The 23165-nt window shown below is 39.5% G+C and overlaps 2 protein-coding genes across 3 annotated transcripts in view; one reads left to right on the plus strand and one right to left on the minus strand.

Annotated features, from left to right (window-relative positions):
- LOC140244285 (uncharacterized) overlaps nt 1–1853 on the minus strand; it is a 37690-nt gene extending 35837 nt beyond the window's left edge. Inside the window, exon 1 of the mRNA XM_072323930.1 lies at nt 1728–1853. The gene's annotated coding sequence lies outside the window, so the exon portion shown is untranslated. The remainder of the gene's footprint in view (nt 1–1727) is intronic.
- LOC140244286 (DNA replication licensing factor mcm7-A-like) overlaps nt 1–23165 on the plus strand; it is a 31928-nt gene that overhangs the window by 1382 nt on the left and 7381 nt on the right. Inside the window, exons 2-12 of one of the 2 annotated variants that reach the window (XM_072323933.1) lie at nt 5723–5765; nt 6767–6849; nt 7392–7556; nt 7913–8043; nt 8564–8744; nt 9515–9576; nt 11161–11419; nt 11923–12004; nt 13485–13616; nt 14294–14377; nt 22327–22538. In XM_072323933.1, the coding sequence (XP_072180034.1) occupies nt 5735–5765; nt 6767–6849; nt 7392–7556; nt 7913–8043; nt 8564–8744; nt 9515–9576; nt 11161–11419; nt 11923–12004; nt 13485–13616; nt 14294–14377; nt 22327–22538 (1422 nt within the window). In that variant the 5' untranslated portion in view covers nt 5723–5734. Of the gene's footprint in view, nt 1–5613; nt 5766–6766; nt 6850–7391; nt 7557–7912; nt 8044–8563; nt 8745–9514; nt 9577–11160; nt 11420–11922; nt 12005–13484; nt 13617–14293; nt 14378–22326; nt 22539–23165 lie in introns of those variants that run through there. The other variant, XM_072323932.1, reaches the window with a different exon arrangement.

Here is a 23165-nt window from a genome sequence, read left to right on the forward strand (position 1 = left end):
ACCTAAACAGTTGTTTGTCAGTGAGGAGCTGTGCGTAAATGCGTATTCAAAGTAAAATAAGCAAGTCAGTACGCGAGAGTCTTAGGTGTCCGGACACCCAACCCCCCATCCTACGTGCGAGAATCGCACCTTACAACTATCCTACTACATAACCAATAACATACAACTGAACTAACGCGTTATACGTTAGGTCTACTATTAACTATTCACAGCCCAGTCGCTGTACATGGTACGTCGCGACAGGGCTGTACGCGCGCGACCACCAACCACTAGGAGAGCGACGTAATCGTATTACGATAGCTTTGAATTTTGATACTTAACATCATTTTTGTCACCTCAAACTCAACGAGTATACTTTTCAATATTTACTCTACATCTGATGCTTTCAGTATTCAAATGTACGCAATGAAACTTACCGAAATTGATCATCATATCCAGCATGTCCACACGGTACACAATCTTTCACGCCAGGCCTAACTATACACAGCCCAGTCGCTGTACATCAGTTCGGGAAACCCACTCACAAGGGGGGCCCCTCCTTATAAGTAACCCGTCCCCCTTATAAGTAACCCCGTCCCCCTTATAAGTAACCCCCGGGGCACCCCTTATAAGGAGTCTCCACGCTTTTTTGCAATGCAACGCGAAAATGAAAGGACTGCGGCAATTCGCTTGATTATGTCCATAAAGCTTCACAAGTTTCCTAGTTACTCACGAAATTTGAGCAAAATCGGTTTGAGGCATCATACCTAAAATCATGGATTTAAATGCGATGTCAAACGACCCATGCGAATGCTGAAATGCGAGCGATTACTGGCGTTCGTGTCGCCAGGCGCGGCGGCGCGGCAATGCTTGAGTGCAGACGTGGCGACTGAGTACGTCACTCAGTCGCCACGTCCGCACTCGAGCATTGCCGCGCCGCCGCGCCTGGCAATGCTTGAGTGCAGACGTGGCGACTGAGTACGTCACTCAGTCGCCACGTCCGCACTCGAGCATTGCCGCGCCGCCGCGCCTGGCGACACTCACGCCAGTAATCGCTCGCATTTCAGCATTCGCATGGGTCGTTTGACATCACATTTAAATCCATGATTTTTAGATATGATGCCTCAAACCGATTTTGCTCAAATTTCGTAACTAGGAAACTTGTGAAGCTTTATGGACATAATCAAGCGAATTGCCGCAGTCCTTTCATTTTCGCGTTGCATTGCAAAAAAGCGTGGAGACTCCTTGTAAGGGGTGCCCTGGGGGTTACTTATAAGGGGGACGGGGTTACTTATAAGGGGGATGGGTTACTTATAAGGAGGGGCCCCCCTTGTGAGTGGGTTTCCCGAACTGACATGGTACGTCGCGACGTACCGACGGTCAGGAATTGCGCCAGAAAGTGTCATTTATTTGTTCCACGGACTTATCGCAAGTGGTCTCCATGGACCCAGTGTGGCGAACTATTCTTCTGTAATAGACACATGCATTTAACGTGAGTAAAGTATTCTGTTTAAAGGAGAAAAGTATACATTTTCCTAAGTTTTGTAGTTGTGTTGAGGTTCCTCACTTTGAGGCTGCATGCCGCGCTCGTCAGACGCTGTTTTCGCATAGCGTAACAGCGTCTCGTCGGGCTAGTCTACTATAAACTAGATACAACGGCACGCCGAGGTACATGTAGCAGCTACTATATTGATGTTGAGAGAAAATTAAAATAGCAGATGAAGTGTATAAAAGCCGGTTCTACTCACTCTACGAAACACAATGCTATCTGAGCGAAGCATGTATCCTGATCCGGTATGGTTTCACATTTTTAGACAGGATCTCACTCTATCTTGGACGCAGCTAGCTAGCATCGGGATTAACATGCCTCTCTCTCACACACTAAACGGCGTGTACTGATACACGTAGAGGAGATAGCACTACTCCATAGCGCGAGCGTACAACACCAAATTGTTCATGAACAATAGGTATGGTAGCCTGCAAAACGAAAAGTCTGAGGAAAACATACCGCGGTGTTCGACTGAATATTGGCTGAGATGAGGATTCAGCTTTTACCTTTTTGCGAAATACTTTGAAACTACTTTATGAAATTATAAAGAACATATAAATTCTAAGAGGAATTCAAAGTTTATTAAATTAAAATGGGTTTTGGAATGACTGAGATATCAAAACACACACACACACACAACAAAGTAAAACAAAGCGATCCTAATGAGTGTAAAAGGTGGATCCTGTCTTTGACCAGGAATGATTTGTTTTGGGTATCTCAGCCATAAGGCAAATTTTCTTCAAATAAACATTGAATTCCTCGTAGAATTATTTGCTCTTTCATATTTCATAGAAGGTTTTTCATTATCTCAAAAATCATAAAAAACGTTGGAAACCTGAAGCTCCGTCTCAACCAAAACTGTAATCAGGGCCTTTAACGTTGCTTTATTGTTTGAAATGTTATGTATACGCATCTGTTTTGCATGTATAAATATGTTGGTTCTTTTTGCTCAGTTTTGCGCTAATTATATGTCACTCACGTCAGTATTAGTCATATTCTGTATGCGATTATTAGAGGTAGACTTTTGCCCATCGATCATCGACACTGCCGACTAATTTTTGATGAGTTTTTTTTTTCTTACTTTCACAATCTGTGGTAAGGAATCTCAAGTCACACAACCTCCAAATTGAATTGCAGCCTCATCTTTATATGAGATCATTGAACGGACATTCTTTCAAGTTTGTAAATGGTTTTACATAGTATGCTAATTCGTATTAACCCATCGGTCCCCAAACCTCATTTATTCATGAGTGGTTTCAGCGCTATTGATATCATGAAGGTGTGTTTATCAATAATTCAGTAAGGTAGGGCCAAGTAAAATATTCTCTCTTATTTGAACCCTTTCGTGTTTCTCTCTTATAATTTATTAGTTTCAGGATTTTCAGAAGCCTATTGAATGCTAAATTTACGAATGAATGTTAACTTGCCAGTTCGTACAGGGTCCTAATAGAAGTTTGAATTCCCCTCCCCATCCCCCTCTCTATCTCGGTTACAGCTCGTTATTCCGCGAAGGTTCGTTATTCCGAAGGCTCTTCAGTCCGAAGATTCCTTATTCCGAAGGTTCGTTTTCTCGAATTTCATTTTCGGATGAACAAATCTTCGGAATAACGAACCTTCGGAATAACGCCACAAAATGTTCGGATTAACGAACCCTTGTTCATTTTCGGATTAACGAACCTCTATGTACATAGGGAATTTGCGTGTTTCGGATTAACGAACCTTCGGAATAACGAACAGCACCCTCTATCTCTCTCCCTCTGTTACCTCTCCCTCTCTCACTCAAAATGGCAATTCTAACGGACCATTGTAGATTAGATTTCTTTCTAACTTGGTGCAGATTTAATATTTAACTCATGTAATCTGGTGTACTCTGATTTACCATCATCTGTCAACTGATAAAACATAGATACATATTGAGTGGCAATTGTGACACGTAGTACAAAATAGTTTGAAGAAGATTGCACAATTAATGAATTTCACCCAAAAAAGGGGCCAAGAAACGATTCTCAATATTGTCAATATTCTTCCCTTCTCCTTTTTCTTTCTTTTTTTCTGCCACTATGGGCAGTTTTCCCATATGTCTTTTTATGCCGATCAGCAGTGAAAAATAAAGTATTAAAATTATTATATAGATACATGAATACAAGAATGTAAAAACGGCATCGCTTTCCTAGGGTATATTATGACCTTCACAGGAAGGAATAGGCATGTTTTTACATACAGGCCAAATTAGGCCAAAAGACCTTTAAAAACTTGAAGGCGGTCAGATTGTGAGGTGATTACATCATCGACTTGAAAGTTGAAAGTTGCAAGTTTATTTTACTCAACAACCCATACTCTGGGTATCGGAGTCCAATGTAAAGACACAATATCACATTATTAATTCAATAATATATATTACAGAATTGCAAATAACTTTAAAAATAGTACAAAGCAACTAAAACAAAGTAAATAAGAATGAAATACGATTGATGAAAAGAAGAAAAAGAAAAATGTACAGAAATATACAATATATACGATCGACACTGACGATATATGGTGTGAAAAACCCAAATATACATACAAATACATGGAGCCTGCGTCTTGAACAGCACGAGTAACTTTTCATAGCGTGTTGAGTACAATATTGTTTCCTCTTTTTTTTTGTAGTTACCATCTAATTTCCATATGATGTCCTACTTATGTATTGGTAGAAGTTTCCTATATGAATTCGTAACAAATCTGAAAGCAAAATCTGTAGCTGTCAAGGGCCACGGAACATTTTTTTTCTTTCTTTATAAAGGTTGCTCAGGTGCACGGGGCTGCAGTCCAATGGAGTACTAGCATATACATCAAGGATCACTTCCCCTCCCCTATATAGCTCTTCGACGGAAAAAAATATCTTTCCAAGGCCTCACACTGCCCCCAAAAGAATTCGTTCATTCATTACTTTCTTTTTTTTTTAATTTATGACATTAACCTTGTAGTTTCTCTCACATAGTCCTCTGTAGGCCCTACACTGGAATAATATTCGGGAAGATTTGGTATCTTGTATTATTTTCAGTTTTCCGTTTTGTTTTGTTTTCTGTTTTTTTCCTTTTTATAGAGAGAAAAAGTGGGGACTGCAGTTCCACCCCAACCCTGCATGGTTCCTCATGATGCATCCCCTGTGAAACATAACGGTATAGGCCTATACCTATTAATGTTTTAACAAGCATAAATGGCATGGATTCTTCCTTTTTTTCTACGTTCTTTGTTTGTTTGTTTTTTGTTTGTTTGTTTGTTTGTTTGTTTGTTTGTTTGTTTGTTTGTTTGATTGATTGGTTGGTTGTTGTGGTTGTTGTTGTTTTGCCTTTATAATCACAGGTTAGCCCTATATGCTTTATGTGTTCATTATAGGTTTTCTCTTCGATTAAATTCACCAATCGAACAGACAGTAGATAGGAGTCGGGCCACAACGGAACTCGTGGAACTTTTGCTCTTGATAAAGATAAAAAGATAGAAACAAGAAAACTAATCTTAACCCGAGGGTGCCGGGTGTCGCCGCCCGAATTCTTACATCGGAAAAAAAAAAGGGGGGGGAGGGGTATACACCAAGGGCTAGGGAGTGTTGCTCCAGAGCCTCCGGCCCATTATCATAACGGCACCCCCAACCTATAGCAAACAGCCAACCCCAACCCCCCCCCCCCCACACACACACACACACACACACACGAATTCGCTCAGTTAACCCATACGAACAGGATGAACAAAGTATCCCAGCTTTTTCTTATCTCCTCATCTTTCTCCTTTTTTTCCTACGTAACCAGTGCATTCCATTAAGTTTATATTCTTGTTATTCTCATGTTAACTTATACATGTAATCAATCAAATATATTTTGTTGTACAGATGGAAGAAAGATGAATAAACCTGAACTTGAAACTTGTATCTTGAAGATGAAAGCAAATCAGCGTCTCGTCAATAGACTATGAAACCGCGCCGAGCAAGGCTCTGTCACGTGATCAGTTTCGCGCCAGCTTTGTATTGTACGTAATGTACGGATACGTGCCGTACGTACAATTTTGTACGTTCACTGTGTCATGTTATTCCTGTGATCACTGATCAAATGAATGCCTGTACCAATCGTAGATAATTCGTTCGACTGCACTCCTTTTCGCAATATTTTGGTGTCCTTTTACTCATAAATACGTTCTAACACTTCTTTATCGAATCAGGAATCAGTCAGGATGTCAGCCAGAGATTACATTGCTGAAAAAGGTAAGACTATATGACTGAATTTGAAGAGTTGATCGTGTTGATGAGTGCGTGTGTCAGTGCAGTGCAATGCAATGAGCGCGAGCGGGCACGGGAGCCGATGTTGTGCTGACATGCATGGCCATTTAAAATTTAAATGCCCCTTGTCATTTGCAGTGTCATCTCACGAAACTCAGACACTTTTACTCACAAGTTTGCTCATTTACTACCGTGGCCATATCCCTGCCCCCTTCCCCTTGTGTGTTATGATGTGGGTTGGATTTTCTTCATTTTCGTCGTTATTATTAAGATTAAAAAAGGCAAAGATTTAAGGCTAACTAACATTCAAGGTCAGGGTATTGCCATCGCACAGTCATTTCAGCATTTATGTTGTTGAGCTGTCAGTGTCACCCTTTCTTTATTATTTTCTCTCATTTTTCAAAGCACACCCAATTAGTCTAGAGTTTAAATGGCTCGACCCAAATGCTTAAAATCATTAAAATGCCAAAGTTCAAAATGATTGATATGTGCATGATTTAACTAACTTCTTGCAAAAAATCAAATATCGCCGTCCCCCTAACGTTAACTGTTAGGTTATGGTTATGGAAAAGTTGATGTGCCCGGCCCGGCCTGTCATGTTAACACACTCTAACGTTAGAAACTAAACACCCTTACAGTTAGATTCTAACTGTTACACATTATTGTTGTATCTTAATTGTGTGTGTGTCAAACACATCTGTACCTGTCCATAAAGTCCCTCACGTACGATCTCACGGCCATGGCCACACACAGATTTTTCACTGTGATGGAAGGACATATTTTTTTACCTGAAAAAAAAAAAGAGTCGTAGATGAGAGTCAACACGTGAAATAATAAAGCGCAAGAGGGACAAACATTGAGAAGTGTGCATAAACGAATGGCAACTTAATTAATGGTAGGTGATGTTTGAATACTCTTAACCATTATTAACGTTAGTCTTAATAACTTATCTGATTTTTTCTTTCCCCTTGGTCTCTTTTATGCAGAGAAGTGCAAGGGTTTTCTGACAGACTTCTATGTCAGTGGCGGACGGAAAGGAAAGAAGGAGTTTAGATATGCCCAACAGCTGGTAAGCATTCAGAGATCCAGCCATCTATACATACCCATGTAGAAAAATCTAGTCTTCTTACATTGCTAGTTCGGTACATCAGTCTATGTAGTATGTTACACTACTGTATGTGCATTTGCAATTCCTTTCATAAGAGCATTTTTTGTAGAGAGTCTGTATGTGCTCTTCACCCCACCAGATATTACACAGGAATGATTTAGATTGCAATGATAGGTTTTTACCCTGCTTTTTTTTTTTAAGAGTGTGGCAAAAAAAAAAAAAAAAGAAGTGCTATGTTAGAAACCGCCAGTTGTCAGCAAAAAACTTTTCACTGTATTTTAAAACACATGTCAGAAATAGATTACCCTCTTGAAAATCACACAAAGTTAAGTGGAGCATGGATTCTTTAATGTGATTGATCCCTACAAAAGAAACAAAGCTGACCACCTTCAGAATGCTTTAATAGCTGAGGTGCCCACCTCAACATTATATCTTTCCTAGAAAGCTCCCCCAAATGAGAGTTCTTATCATTAATCTTACAATCTCTCCACTCTTTGCAACAGGTCAAGATTGCCCACAGGGAACAGGTGGCTCTCACCATAGATCTAGACGATGTCGCTGAACACGATCCGGAGCTGGCGGAGGCCATCGTTGAAAATTGCCGCCGCTACGTGCAGCTGTTTGCTGATGCTGTCCAAGATATGCTCCCTGACTATCGCCAAAAGGATGTAAGTTCATATTTTTTGACACATTGATTATCTTGGGGAGTAAGTCTGTGATTTGTACTGATACAAAGTGCTGTTGATCAGATGCATTTTTTTGAACAGAAAAATGGTAACTTTAATGTGAGAACTTTTCAAATCACATTTGATCATCAACAGACCAAGAAGATTAGAAAATTCACATTATTTAGAAAGATCTTTTACAATTTGAATTTTTATTGGTCAGATGATAGCATTGCTTTCAATGTTTCACTTTCTCACAAAGTCTTTGACAGTAGAAAACTTTAAAAATCATTTTGCATTTCATTGATGATGTTGTAATCAAGATTAAAATATGATGTCATCACTTTATTTATACGAAGGTCATCCACAAAGATGCGCTGGATGTGTACATTGAACATCGTCTCCTCATGGAGCAGAGGCTACGAGGACCGAATGCTGAACAACCCCGTGATGCCAGGAACCAGTTTCCAGCTGAGCTGATGAGGAGATTGTAAGTGGATTTCCCATGTAAAAAATGGTTTACAGATTTGTTGTGATGGTTTGATAGCACATGTAGTTATTCTATCCAAGCTTACTCTTTAAAGATTGAAATCAAGTTCTGTAGATAATTCCTATATCTCTTCCATTCAGTCAGAAATGTGGTATTCAATGTCATACCGATTCGGGAATATAAGTGTTAAAGGAAAGAGCTGAAATTTGCACCAACATTTTATGCATTAATTTTTCGACAGTTCAGATTTGATGAGAGAAATCTTGCCATGTATCTGCTTCATTCACGAGCAAATGATCTAAAAACCGTCTTCAGAATGTTTTACAGGGTTTTTTTTTTGTGTGTGTGTGTGATTATATTTATATCCAAAACATTTATGTAGATCAAGATTTATCATTTGTACATGGAGAGGATGAGTCCTCATGTGAATTTTGTGTATTTTTCTAAGAAAATGCCTCTTCAGAAACATCAAATTTACATCACATCTTAATGGTATTCCTAAAATTTTTGCCCACTACAGCGAAGTATACTTCAAGACACCCTCGCAGCAGAAGGCAATGTCAGTGCGCGACATCAAGGCGGATCGCATCGGCAAATTGGTGCAGTGTCGTGGCATCGTCACTCGATCCACAGAGGTCAAACCTATGATGACTGTCGCTACCTACACCTGCGACCAGTGTGGTGCGGAAACCTACCAACCGGTGAGTGGAGGTGTCCTCTTTGGGAAGTGTAGAGGATTTGAACTCACTATGCTTTGCTTGCAAAATAAAGCCTATATCCAGATTCTTCAAGCTGATCAATCTGTCTCAAGCAAACATAATCTCAGACAAAGACTTTTCAAGGAAAACTTGTCTAGTTAGTACTTCAGTTGTTAGCTTCACAAAAACATTTTGAATAGAAAGGTTTTGACTTCATTTTATATTCCTTAATTTACTGCAAGTATCAACTAAGTGCACAAAATACAACTCACTGAAGGTGTTATTTAAAGAGTCACACAAAAAAATGCAAACTAGCAAATTGTGTACAGTCACTGTGTTAAATCTTATACAAGGTAAGTTAATTCATTTAGTTTTACTACAGCAGTGTATACTGCATGGCACTTGTTCTGTTGCTTTGCAGAGACTACTGTAAAACATGATGTATTCGCGGCATGAATTTTTCATGAATTGGAGCCGACGGCCTTTTTTGCGTCATGAAATTTTCGCGAACTGCCACTGGCATTCAATGCATACTGTAGAAAAGAACTTTCGTGTGCATTTTAATTTCGTGAAATTAAAATGCACGCGAACATTCCTCGTTTTACAGTATATGTTACTGATGATTTTTTTTTTTTTTTTCATGACTGCATTCAATCAGAAATATAGCTCAGGACATACTACTCTTGCTGGAGTTTGTGATATTTATCTATGATGATGTCTTTGATGTGTATGTCGATTGGGTCAATACTTTATGTCCTAATTTCACATTTCAGATAAATTCTCCAGCCTTCATGCCGCTTCTCATGTGCCCCAGCCAAGAGTGCACAACAAACAAGTAAGTCAACCTCATCCCCAGTGGATTTTTTCTGTGTGTTTCACAGCTGTATGGGATCTTCACTCAAAGCTCCCATGTAGATGTGGCCTCAGATGTCATGTTGGCAAAAATGTGACCCTGCATCACAAAACAAACAGAAAGTCGCCAGACATGAAATTTTAGTTAAGAGCATATTCTGAAAAAGCAGACTTTAAGCTTTAAAACGATGTATAACTCGAATCAAATGCACTCTCCTAACCTATATAAATATTGGAAAGAAAGCACACACTCGGGGAAAAGTGTGAACCGAGAAAAGAGGCTCTGAAGTACAGTGTCTATTCAAGCGCTTAATCTTGATCAAGCTGTGCTGGCTGTGCGATGAATGGGACAAAAATCAGGATATGAACCGCCGTGGTAGCAACAATGAAGGGATTATCAGATTAAACTGAAATTAAGCATGCCTTATCAACATATTCTGTCCTTAATTAATGCCAACTTTCAAAGCAGTAGCTTCATCCTTTGAAAAGTTATAGGAGTTGAAAGTGAAGAGTGTGTACAAGATTTTTTTAGAAATGGAAAGGGGACACACTTAATCACACTATTCTGCCAAAAAATGTTCGATATAAACTGCTAAAAAACACACTTTCCTGCCTGTTTTATGATTCCAAGTTTCAGCATATTGTAGAAGAAGATTTGCTCTTTCAAAAAGTATGAAAAAGTCAAGATCGGCTTGGTTGACCCATTTCACCTATTTTCAGTCCTCACACAAAATCAGTGTGTGCGACTTTTTGTTTGTTTCGTGATGCACGGTCACAAATAGTTATAGAACACGTATCTGCAGAAGTCCATACAAGCTTGCCTCTTATCATCCAGAAGGGACACAGACGCCCAGTGAGCAATGGCTGAGATGTAAAGACCTGTGTCATTCTTCTGAGGAGAATTTTGAATTTGATTTGACTTTGTCTCTTAGTCTATCTATTTGTCTATCTGTGCATAATTTTTCATGCCAAACTTTGAATACTGCTTTTTTGTACCTCAGAACTGTCATTTTAATTTGATTGAATTGACATGAACACGTGGGAGTATATAATGTGATAGAGTAATTTGTTCAGATGATGTTGACCTATTCTTGCACCAGTGACGAGTGACCAGGATCAAATTGTAAGAGAATTAGAACATTCAAATAGTTTGTAGAACACAGTGGTGCATTTTCAGAAAATGACAAGGTCATTGGCACCCCACTGTCATCTTAGGTGATTGTTGAGCTCCATTCATGTTTCACATTTCTTATCTATCGTTGAGCTCTGAGACGAGTGATGATTATGCAGCAATAGATTGAATGGTTGATCATAATGTTGGATGATTGGGAATATATAAGTAATTTACAAAGTATAATGGATGAATTGTAAAAGTTTCTCCAATCTGTGCAATGTACACTCCACCATTACTTTGGCTTTACACTTGTGCTGGAACGTTGATGGTTCTTACAGTTCACTTTGTACTTAAAATCTTTGCTACGGGTACTTGCTATAGCAGTGCAGATTTTAATAAGTGAATGCAATCAATTATTCACTTCTTCCATCTGCTCCTTCTACCTGTTACCAGGTCTGGTGGCCGACTCTACCTGCAGACCCGCGGCTCCAAGTTTGTCAAATTCCAGGAGGTGAAGATCCAGGAGCACAGTGATCAGGTCCCCGTCGGCAACATCCCGCGCAGCATGACGGTCTACGCCCGCGGCGAGACCACGCGGCAGTGCCAGCCCGGCGACCACGTCAGCGTCACCGGCGTGTTCCTTCCCATGCTGCGCACTGGATTCCGGCAGATGACGCAGGGTCTGCTCTCCGAGACATTCATGGATGCACATGTGAGTCATCTTGCGTAATCATCCTCAAGAGTTGCCTGTCAACCATAGCTTTCAAAATTTGCTATGATATATACTCATTTGACATATTAACTCTTACCCTAAATACCCCAAATTTGCGTATACATTTACTGTTACATTTTTACATGACTTGGTGTTTGACTTGCATTTTTTTCATCCTAACTTGTGTGAAGGTTAGTTCAGTAGGTGAAAATGGTCTCAGACAATGCCTAATATAATCAACCAGACTGAGCATGAACACACGCAGTCATTATGAGAACAGAAGAATAAAACATCTAAGCAAAATTCAATGAGATTAAACAGAAATGATTTTGTTCTTCAAACATGTAGGTTAGAGACATCTGTTTGATATTGTATTCATTTAGGATTGCTTGATTGATATTATGGGAGACAAGAACTGCCAGTTTGAACTGCAATTTGTGATATTCCTGGTTTAATACATTATAAGTTGATGTAATTTCCTCCTTCTTCTTTTTTTTTTTCAGAGCATAGTGAAGATGAACAAGGCAGCAGATGAAGAGATGTCCACAGAGGAGCTGTCTGAAGAAGAAGTCCAACAGATCGCAGGTCAGTGAACCTCATTGTAGGTCACTTGCTGATGTCACACTGGGACATTACTGTGAACATTAATGTAGAAAAACAAAACATAACATACAAGTGTATGCCCTCACTGCAACCCTACAATCTACTTGTCTCATATTGTTTAGTTAAACTTATCAAACACTTGTCCATGCTACTACTGTACACTATGAAGATTTTAACTACAGTTTGGCCTCGATTATCCGGCCTCCTTTTATCCGGAAATCTCAATTATCCGGACGCGTTCACGCAGCGAAGGACTTTTTTTTTCATCCTAAAATTGAGAAAAAACAGTGACTTTAACATCTTTTCATGAATCTATTTCACTAATTTCATAAGATGTGCATGATAGGTTTCTCAATATTTAATGAGGTAAAACATGTATGATTTTCACATAAAGATATAGGCCCCCTACTTTATTTTTGTGAAGAAGGGACTACAATTTTGTGCAGGCTAGCATAGATTGCATCACCGTTGCGGGGTACGCTACCTGCCTAGCTGCCAGACAGAGTGCACTGGGATGGCAGCTATATACATTAACATTGTGTCTCCCATATCCGGCCAATTCGCTTATCTGGATGAGCGCCGGTCCCGACATGGCCGGATAATCGAGGTCGAACTGTACTGATATTACGCTGTTGGGATGACACACCCTCGTATCTCAAAAATGTCAAATGTTCAAGAGAGGGAAAAACCATGGCAGCCACAGTACTATGACCAATGGGATTGCCTTTCCTTTGACATGCCGTGGTGGCTTCATTTTGGGGGATAAGATGGCTAGGATTTGAACAGGACATCACTTAACTGATTATCTGACAATTAATCCAACAAGGTGATTTTCATCAAATTTTGATAAATGAGATCTAGTCACCCCAGCAACGATTTGATATCTTGTTAGCACCTCTTTCCCATGAAATGCGTAAATTCCTCACTGTTTTCCGTACTTGTTAAGAAGAGGAGATGAAAAAAGTCACAAAGTGATGTTCAGTGTAGGAATGAGGGAAATGATAATGCTTTGCATATGTTTGCATATTCCTCGGCACTTTTATGTGGCAAGAGTGCAACTTACTTAGTGCAGGTTCTGATGTGATTCATCCTGACCATTTACGGTAATTCATGTTGGCATATAAATAGCAGATTAATGAAAATGTTCAGATGCATTTGAACTAGTGCTCTATTAGTAGCTTCTTCAACATCACCATTTAACCTCTGAGCCTCCTGTCCTTATTTATTGATCAATTGATTGATTTATTTATTATGTATTTATTCATCTGTTGATGTTTGTTATTTATCTCATCTATTTATTCATTCATTTATTTTATTTATTTAATATAAATGCATTTTTTCGTTTGTCTATTATCATTCACATTTATCATTTATTTATTTGTCTATTTATTCATTATGTGTTTATTTTCATATTCATTTTGTATAACTATTTGGCATTAATTAATGTATTTATTGTTTGTAGAGGAGGACTTCTATGAGAAGCTTGCGGGATCCATCGCCCCAGAGATCTACGGCCACGAAGACGTCAAGAAGGCCCTTCTGCTTCTCCTGGTCGGTGGGGTGGACAGGTCACCAAAGGGGATGAAAATCAGAGGTGAGAATAGCCGGAGAAAGTGCAGCCAATGGCTAGAGAATCGACTGAATACCAGCCATGAATTATTTAATAAGTTTTCAAGAAACATTGAATTGTCATGACATTGGATCAGCAAATCATACATGGAGGAGTGTTCAACTTGCACACAGTTTTTGAAGATGTACAAGTATTGATCAGTACTAGTAAGAGGCATGCAACTGATACACAGATTGCCCCACATTAACATACAACAAGCACTAATTAATAAACACTGATGAAATGCTGTGTATTTACATCGATGCAGGGTGTAACTTGTAAATCAGTTGCAATAAAAACAGTGTGATGCAAAAATTCATTAATTGAATAAGATGCATACAGTCATCAATTCTAATGATAATAGAAATCCATACCCAGTGCGTACTTGAGATGTAAATATTTTGCAATTTCTGTGTGGACGATCGATCCCTCAAAAGCTATCGTGTACACATTCAAATCATGAAATCATGTCATTAGATTTCTGTTTTTGTTCAAGCAACTGATTTCTCTGTTCGGGTGTCGGAGATCAATTTTGTTTGTAATCATTGTCCTGACTGTGGGATTAGGAGTGGTATTGATAAAGCATTGTGTGCCAATAAAAAAAAAAATGGTTTGTTTGTCACTGAATGTCTTAACATTGTGATGTATTTCTAACCCTCCAGGCAACATCAACATCTGTCTGATGGGAGACCCTGGTGTGGCCAAGTCCCAGCTTCTCGGTTACATCGATCGTCTGGCACCGAGGAGTGAGTACCTGGGATGGAGGTGTCACGTGACAAATGCTAGCATTTCTTGTTAGAAGAGATCATTTACATTAACTCTTTATGCACCACACTGCATATCCCCTTTTGTGCCACATTATTCTGACACTGCAATGCAGGCATGCTCTTGAAAACCATTCTGTTTTTCAAATCCATGTAGCTTTTGTAAATCTTTGTTATGCTGGATATGCAATGAGCAAAGTTGTAGGGAAAATCCTAAGCTTTGCTATGCTCTAAATCTTGTGATATATTTATGATTATTACCTATGATTATTACCTATACGAGATAGTTTTGCGAGGCAATTGCAGTTGATATTTTACAGGGTTAAAGGTCAGCAGTTGTTATTTTGCAGGGTTAAAGGTCAGCAGGCAATATTCGTTCGCCTCTGCCGGTTTTCGCCACATCGCTGCGTGTCGGTTACACACACCGTACCGTACACAAAACATTCATGTGTGCAAGCAGTGCAGTCTTCCGGTTTTTGCCATTCACTTAACACAGGGGGGTGGGATAAGAGAAAGAGTGGGATCTCTCTCCCCAACTCCCTGCTTTAAAGGGAAGATAAACCCCAAGAACAATGTGGATTGAGTGAAAGCAGCAACATTAGTAGAACACATCAGTGAAAGTTTGAAGAAAATCGGACAATCGATGCAAAAGTTATGAATTTTTAAAGTTTTGGTGTTGGAACCGCTGGACGAGGAGACTACTAGAGGTTATGACGTACGAGTGGACAACAATACCAAGAAAATATAAAGAAAATTCTACAAAAATCCATTTTTCATGAAAATTACAAATTCCATCAACTTGATATTGACATATGTTAGGGGTAGCAATTATTCCCCCTGCTTTCTGAAAGAGGTTGGTCCATTGCTCTTTCATAATTCTAGAAAAGTGAATTTTTGTTGAATTTCCTTTATATTTTCTTTGTATTGTTGTCCACTCATACGTCATATCCTCTAGAAGTCTCCTCATCCAGCGGTTTCAACACCAAAATTTTAAAAATTCATAACTTTTGCATCGATTGTCCGATTTTCCTCAAACTTTCACTGATGTGTTCTACTAATGTTGCTACTTTCACTCAATCCACATTGCTTTTTGGGTTTACCTTCCCTTTAAATGTAAACACTCCGATTGACCACGAAAAGAAATCATTCCAGGACGTCGCTGGGTGTCGGTTACACACACCGCAGAAGAACGCTGATAAATCAACTCATACAAGGTCGACCACTTACAGCAGCACTACGCGTCAAACAATGACTAGTCCATTTGCGCTCAATAATTGCAGAGTGACCATCAGTTTTACAACTCTCCAAATTTAAACAGAAGTAAAAGTGTAAAAGTGTAAAAGCGTTCAGATGTTTGAAGTTCGCCTGTTACAACTATCTTTGAAGTTGCAGTTGAATGATATACATTGATGAACAATTTTTCAATTATTCGACATGTTGATGATCTACAGGTAGTCAAATGTGGCTTGATCTATTATATATCATAGTAGTGGGGGGCGCAAGGGATTTTTGGTTCAAATTTTTCCAAAAGCACCAAAATTTGGCACACATGTAGCCCAAACCATACTATTTCGATTTTTGATGGGCGCCAAGAAGGGCGCCCTCTGGGGCGGCCATATTGGCAAAATCCAATATGGCCGCCATATAGGTTTAAAGGTCACCTGCATTTGAAAACATAAAAGGGTTACAATCATTTAAAAAGTCAAGTTAAGAGGTTTTCTGGGTCAAGGAATTCGAATCTGAAGTTGTTTTTGTGGTTTGAAGTCAATTTTTCCTTATAAGGTCACCTTAAGGTCATAAAGGGGTCAAGCCATTGTATTCATAACAGTTTATTTTTAAAAATGGCTTGTCGATGGTCAATATTCCAGGAATGCCAGCCTTAGTAATAGAATTGCAGTTGTCGACGGCTGAAAAAAGGCGTATTTCTTGTGAAGGGCGCCCTCCAGGGCCGCATATTTGCAAAATCCAATATGGCTGCCACCTACGTTTAAAAGCCAGTATAACAATCAAAAACCTTTAAAGTGTTACAATAATTCGAAAAGTCAGCTCTAGCGGTTTTATGGGTCAAGGAATTCGATTCTGAAATTATTTTTATGGTCTGATGTCAACTTTTTCTTGTAGGGTCTCCCTAAAGGTCATTTGGAGTCAAACCATTATAATTATTTACAATAGGTGATTTAGAAAATGGCTTGCCTATAGTCAATATAGGAGGAATGCCAGCCCTGCTAATAGAATTGCAGTTGTTGAGGGCTGTGAGAGAGGGAGAGGTGGGCTTTCTCACGAGTAACATCAATATGAATTATCTGCTTTCGTATTAAGATTTCAAACACTAGGTATACACCCATGAATTATAATAAGAACCCCTTTCTGAGAGTAATTAGGTTTAAGGGATCTTACTTAGATCCTTATTTCACAATTAAATTTGAAGACTTGGTAACCCTTCAATTTCATTTTTAATGATTACTTACGGTAATTTTTTTTTTCTGCATCATTTCAATTATGGCCTGTTATAATATGGCTACACAAGCTTTGAAGTAAGGTTCTGTCCAAAGCTATGGAATATCATAGTTCATGCCACAATCATTCCAATAACTATTTTTACATTACAGGCGCTAAGAAGAAATGTCCTCACCGACTGGTCATATTTGAGGAATTCAATATATTTGCATCTCCTTTAATGACAGCCAACAGAGCTAATTAGAATTATGGGTAATGCCCTTTCAAAGAGTTGTCAAGATTTGATTATTGGATTATTATTTTCATCTTCATCTGCAAGGAATGCAATAAAAACATACATATATGAGAAATAGATTCCTGTTGCTACCTAATATATTAATAGTTTAGCAATAAGGGGAGGGGGCTACTCTATATATAACAGCGTTCTTGACGTTGCCACTAAAAAGAGAAGTGTTTTTATTTCTCTGTTGCAGTTCAGGGATCCTCAATCAGAATAGATATTCATAATTCAGATTAAAATTCATTGGAATAATAATTATGAAGATCACTCCTAATCTGGATGAAAAAAGGGAAAAAATCTGTCGTGTTTAAGGGAGTTTTTAGTACATCAGGTAGGCATCAATTTGCCATTTTCGAACTTGTGTAAGAAAGTTCGACTCTAAAGTCCTTACAGGAAATTTTATGTGCCTCCACAGCTAAATATGCCGTTCAGAGAACATGAAGGTCCTGGTGACGCCATGTAGGGAACAAGCATATTTCACAGGTGCCACAGTGACACCATTAATAGGGTACAGATTAGATATGCTACAGTACAACTTCATGGCACCTTCTAAGGTCTACTGAGATTCTATCCAAAGTGCTTGGACGCAAATTGGTATGAAAGCACAAGACTTTATAAGTTGGTATCTCGTTGGTCTAAAGACTATAGGTTGCAAGTCTACTCTCCGCAACATCTCTGCGACGCATCTGGAGACGAGCCCAATCTCCAGGATTTGCCGGAGAATCGAACATTTCCGATTTTTTACAGAGACTATTTTCGTCTTCCAGCTTGTCTCCGAGACGTCTACGAGACGTCTCTGAGAAGTCTCCATCACTGTGTCCTGTCGTGGGGACTAAATTTGTCTGCAACATCTTCGAGATGTCCCCGCATATTGTGGAGGCCGTAATAACGTAATGGCGACGAGATGGAGAAGTCGCTGAGAAAAGACGTATCTAATAAGTCCCTGCGACTACAAAAGTCGTGCCAACATCCCCGTGACTTCCAAGCAAATAAGTTGTCCCTTTGTTTGAAGACATCTTGGACGTCGCCCTGGAAAACGGTTTAGTTGTGATAGCGAAAATAATTTCTTCGAGACGCTGGCATTGCGACAATGTATCCTCCCGTCAGATAGGCCCTCAATTCCCTCCCCCACCCCCACTTTAAATTTGCAGCAATATCAAACTACTGACCATGGCTCATCTGACAACTGCTCTACATTGTGCATTTTCACATTCATTCATTCATTCATTCATTTCATTTTTTTTCCATTTCCATGTTTTCCACCTCCCAATGCATGACTTGAAACAGCTGTGGTGCAGAAGAATGAAATTTGGTACTGAAGCATTGCGGAGAGTGGCTGATAGTACTAGTAATTGCCATGTACCTGTGCCATCTTTCCTCCGACTCCACTCCCTGAAGTCAGGGATCACATCATGACCCATGCTGTCATGATTCCAGTAGAAACTCACTTGCAGCAGCACTCATTTTCGAAATGTTGATACAGCGCCTCTTGAGCAGATAGGGTGGTTTCTGATGATCTGCTCTCACGTTATGACGAGATGATGCCTACCCTTGTTGACACTGGCTGCCCCATAAACCTTGTTGCTCATCAGTCCTTGCTGGACATGAGCACGATTATTAAAGTAGTTAATGTGTCAGTGAGCTCTGGTTTGATGACCCATACTACTTAGGCATTTTGCATGCCACATCAAAGCAAGTCTGAAGTAATGTCACACCCTGTCAGTGCATGATGTTGTGCTCTGGAAGAGAGGTATGCTGTACAGGAAAGACCACGACCCACTCGTAACTCCCTCAGATCAAAGGGATTAAAAAAAGCACACTACCGAAAATGTGATGGTATGCTCATCCATGCGATTGTATACTGTTTTCAGAAAATGCTTTCAGAAAACATTATGTCATCCTTTGTAAGGATATCTTTGCGTAGATCGCATCTAAGATGTTGGAAAGCTGAAGGGTTGTGAGATCACAATTCCTGTTGGATATTTCCGTCTCGAATCAGGTGCTCAGGATGAGTTGTCCGTCCAATTTATTCTTGGATATCTGTGCGCTGATAAATGAGGGCAGTTCTCTATTTTTCAATCGTAATTTTCAGGAAGACGCTACGCTCTTCCAATCATAACTTGAGATTTGAGTGGTGCCATCACCATCTCTTGTCAGAGGACCGCACAGTGTTGCTGCACAAAAATGTTAAGATTATTTTCTTCAGGATGAGTATCCCATACAACATCAATAGGTGTTCAGTCTCCCTAGTCATTTGCGCTTTCAGTTTAAGAAACGGTTCCATTTGATAAAAAGAGAATTAAAAAAGATAAGAAAAAACCTTCAGCTGAATTGTCTTCACCTACTCTGATAAGATACTGCCATTAAAGGACTTTAATGATCGAATTTAGTTAACTGCCCCTAGAATACTGGTCTGACCTGGATTGAGGGGCTCCATTCCCTGGGAGCTTCGGCCATTGCTTCCTTCACTGAAGAAGCAGACGCTGTCTTGTCAAGGGAGAGCAGGCATACACCAATTTCAGCAGGAGGAGAATCATATCGCTTGCCTGCTGGAATGTTATGTAATTGACCATGAAAGGTGACGAGGTGGCTCAGTCGGTAGCGTATGGCTTGCAGTCTAAAGACTTGTGTTCCGGCGCGGGTTAGAATCCCACTTATCTCAAGTCTAGCTGAGCAATGGTGTGTGTAGTAGAGGCACAACACTTTGCACCTCATCACTTGGGTATAAAAAGTGGAAGTCCCTTGTGTGTAAGAATCACAAACCCAGACAGATGAAAAGATCCCGAATCGGCATTCCTTTATCGGAAAACTCAAGGTGCATAAATCGGTAAAGTGGTCCACCCCAAGTACATACGACTGACCAGCTAGCTGTATACGGGCTATCCAGCTATCTCGTCAGAAGGAAAAAAGAAGACAAAATAAGATTAGGCGTGTTATTACCCTCTTTGCCATTGCACCCTGATTCGGCACCTTGGAATAGGATGGCGGCCGTATCTAAGCATGTATATATATATATATATATATATATATATATATATATATGTATATATTATATTGAAACAAAGAAAGGAAAAACTGATCAGAAAACAATTTATAAATAGTGAAAACTTTGAGCAAAGAAAATGAGAAAAGAAAACGAAACCAATGGAAGCCCGTTTTCTGTGCTCAAAGATTTCAATATATATATATATATATATATATATATCTTAAATATATTTTTTCATTTATTTGTCATAATCATTATTGATATGTAGGGGGATGGGACCGCTCTTGGCCCTAATTGACCATTGAAGGAGTATGGAAGAGGTGACAAATGGGACAAAATAGGGGTACCAGTGAATTGCAGTTGAATGCTCACAGACACCATTTCGAAAAATGCACAAAATGCCTGATTTGACCCTTATTTGACCTCGAAAGTGACCTTGAGAGGTGAGAGTGACCTTGAATTGCAGAAATGATATTTAGAATCTCATTCTCTAACCCCGTAAAATCTTCCACATGGGATTCATAACATTACTCAACCTTTTCAATTTGTAACTGCAGTTGACCTTTAACCCGGATGCGGCCATATTGGATTTCACCAATATGGCGGCCCCAAGGGTTTTTAGTCTTGGCGCCCATCAAAAATCGAAAGAGTATGGTACAAGGGACCTATGAGCCAAATTTGGTGCTTTTGGAAGAATCTGAACCAAACCGCCCATTTTGAGCCCTTAGGCCCCCAACTATAGTGTATAGCCGTATTCACATATTTTATTAATTTACCTAGGGGATAGGTAATAATTATGATATTGACTGGCCTTGAGGGAGATACCAGATAAATATTGCCCGCACTGAAAGAATATTTTCTGGTATCTCCCTCAAGGCCAGTCAATATTATATAAATATTTTTCTTTCAAATAACCGGTGGCTATATTATTGTAGAGGTATGATTTTTGCACACGAAACAATGACATACACTTGGAATTTACACAAAAATCCAATAGAAAACACTGCGTCATATTCAATCACCACACAATGCAAGGTGCATGTGCATGTGTTTTTGTATGGATAAGGTACACATGAATGGTGTCATTGACCAACTAATTCATTCCCTCTTGTGAAACACGAGGGCGTAGTTTTCGTTATTACTGCTTTGGTAAGCTGTATGTCTGAAAACAAAGCCCTGAAAAAGTGAAATAAACAGAATACAGAACTGTAATAGAAGTAGAAGTGTGAACGTCTTTTTATTTATGCCATTAACTTGCATAAGTTACTTTACAAGTTATACGTAGTATACGTTTAGATGGTCCAGTTTTGAGGGCCTTAACCCTAACTAGGCCGGGCTATTTAGGTAGATCATAGAGCCGGGGCGGGGGCCTCCCAGGCCCCCCCCCCCCCCCCCCCCCCTCCTCCAGATCTCGGCCGTCGACCGCGCAATCGCGATGAAAATTGGCACACACATTGCCTGTGACGTAATCTAAGTACCATGAAGTTAAGTTATTAAAAAATTATCATTTATGCTAAATTATGCTAATTTATGCATAATGATGCATGAAATCAGACAATTTGGTATAAATCACTAAATACAGCTCAAAATGGGCACATTTTTTGTGTAAATATTCTTTTTAGTGTCCTGAGCAAATATAAGAGAAAAAAATTGCGCCATTAGAAAAAATTTCTGAAGTATTTTATTGTTTTTTGAATTTCTTATGTATTTCTTTGTTTTTTCGACTTTATGTTTTTCATTGTTTTTTCGATGAAACATTGTTCCGAACAAAAAAATATGTTATTAAATGATTTTAATCAATAAAACCCCCAAATAATCATGCTTTTATGAAATTTGCCTGTAAGCACAGTTTGCATTGAACTGTACACGAATTCACGTTTTTGAGCAATTTTTGGTCTGACATGCACGTACATATTTATGCGCAACTTCGGAACCGTGCGCCCGGGCATTGCAAATTTGGTGTCAAAAGATGCGGAGAATCGAAGTCATGAAACGTCGCGGCGATAGCTTTTCGTGTTAGTGATACATCGCGCGGAACGTCCCCCCCCCCCCCCGGCCTAGTTAGGGTTAACATACTAACAACTAGAATCCAACAAACTTGTCATAGTTCATCCATTAACTTTTTGGTGGCAATACTAGATGATTTGATAGTGATATCTTTTTGTCCACAACAGAGTTAATGATTTCAGTCTTCCATTTCTCACCCAGGCCAGTACACCACAGGACGTGGGTCGTCGGGCGTGGGTCTCACAGCAGCGGTGATGAAGGACCCCATCACGGGGGAGATGATCCTGGAGGGCGGGGCACTGGTCCTGGCAGATGAGGGCGTGTGCTGCATTGACGAGTTCGACAAGATGAATGAGACTGACCGCACAGCCATCCACGAGGTCATGGAGCAGCAGACGATCTCCATCGCCAAGGTGAGGGGGTTTCACCTGTCAAGAGAGGGCGCTTCATTGGTCACACATCGGTCAAAACAGGATGCCGATTGTGTCGTAGTTTGCCATTAAAGAAATGTTTGGTAGTTCACCCTTTCGGAGGTGGTTCGAATTTGATCAGACGTGACAGCAGGTGTAAGCTGCTTGCCATTTTGTAGCAATGGGCATATTTTGGGGTTTTGCATATCACCTTGGGAGCATTAGAATTTGTGTGAAGTCCTATAGTGGTACAAGAGGCACATTTCTTTTGGCAGCTCGTATGTCTATGCACACTGGGCTTGGTAGACATCATTTCAATGCTAGAGATCTGAGGCAAAATAAACAATCAAATATTAAAGTTTGTGTGTCCCTTTTTTTTCCCTGTAAATTGAACTTAAAAAAATAAATAAAAAGGCCCTGATTTTTTTCAAAAGTTGTTAATGTTGTAAAGATAAGTAATTCAGACTTTTTCTCGGAATAATAAAACTGGAAACTTCTTTATGATGGAGGGGAAAACAGTAGTATAGATTTCCAGTAATTTTTCTTCGGACCCCCCAAAAATTCCAACTGTTATTCTCAGTACAAAAGGTGGAGCATGTCCTCAAGTTACATGGGGTTAGATTTGCATTT

Source organism: Diadema setosum, chromosome 21, assembly GCF_964275005.1.
Source record: "Diadema setosum chromosome 21, eeDiaSeto1, whole genome shotgun sequence".
Lineage (NCBI taxonomy): Eukaryota > Metazoa > Echinodermata > Echinoidea > Diadematoida > Diadematidae > Diadema > Diadema setosum.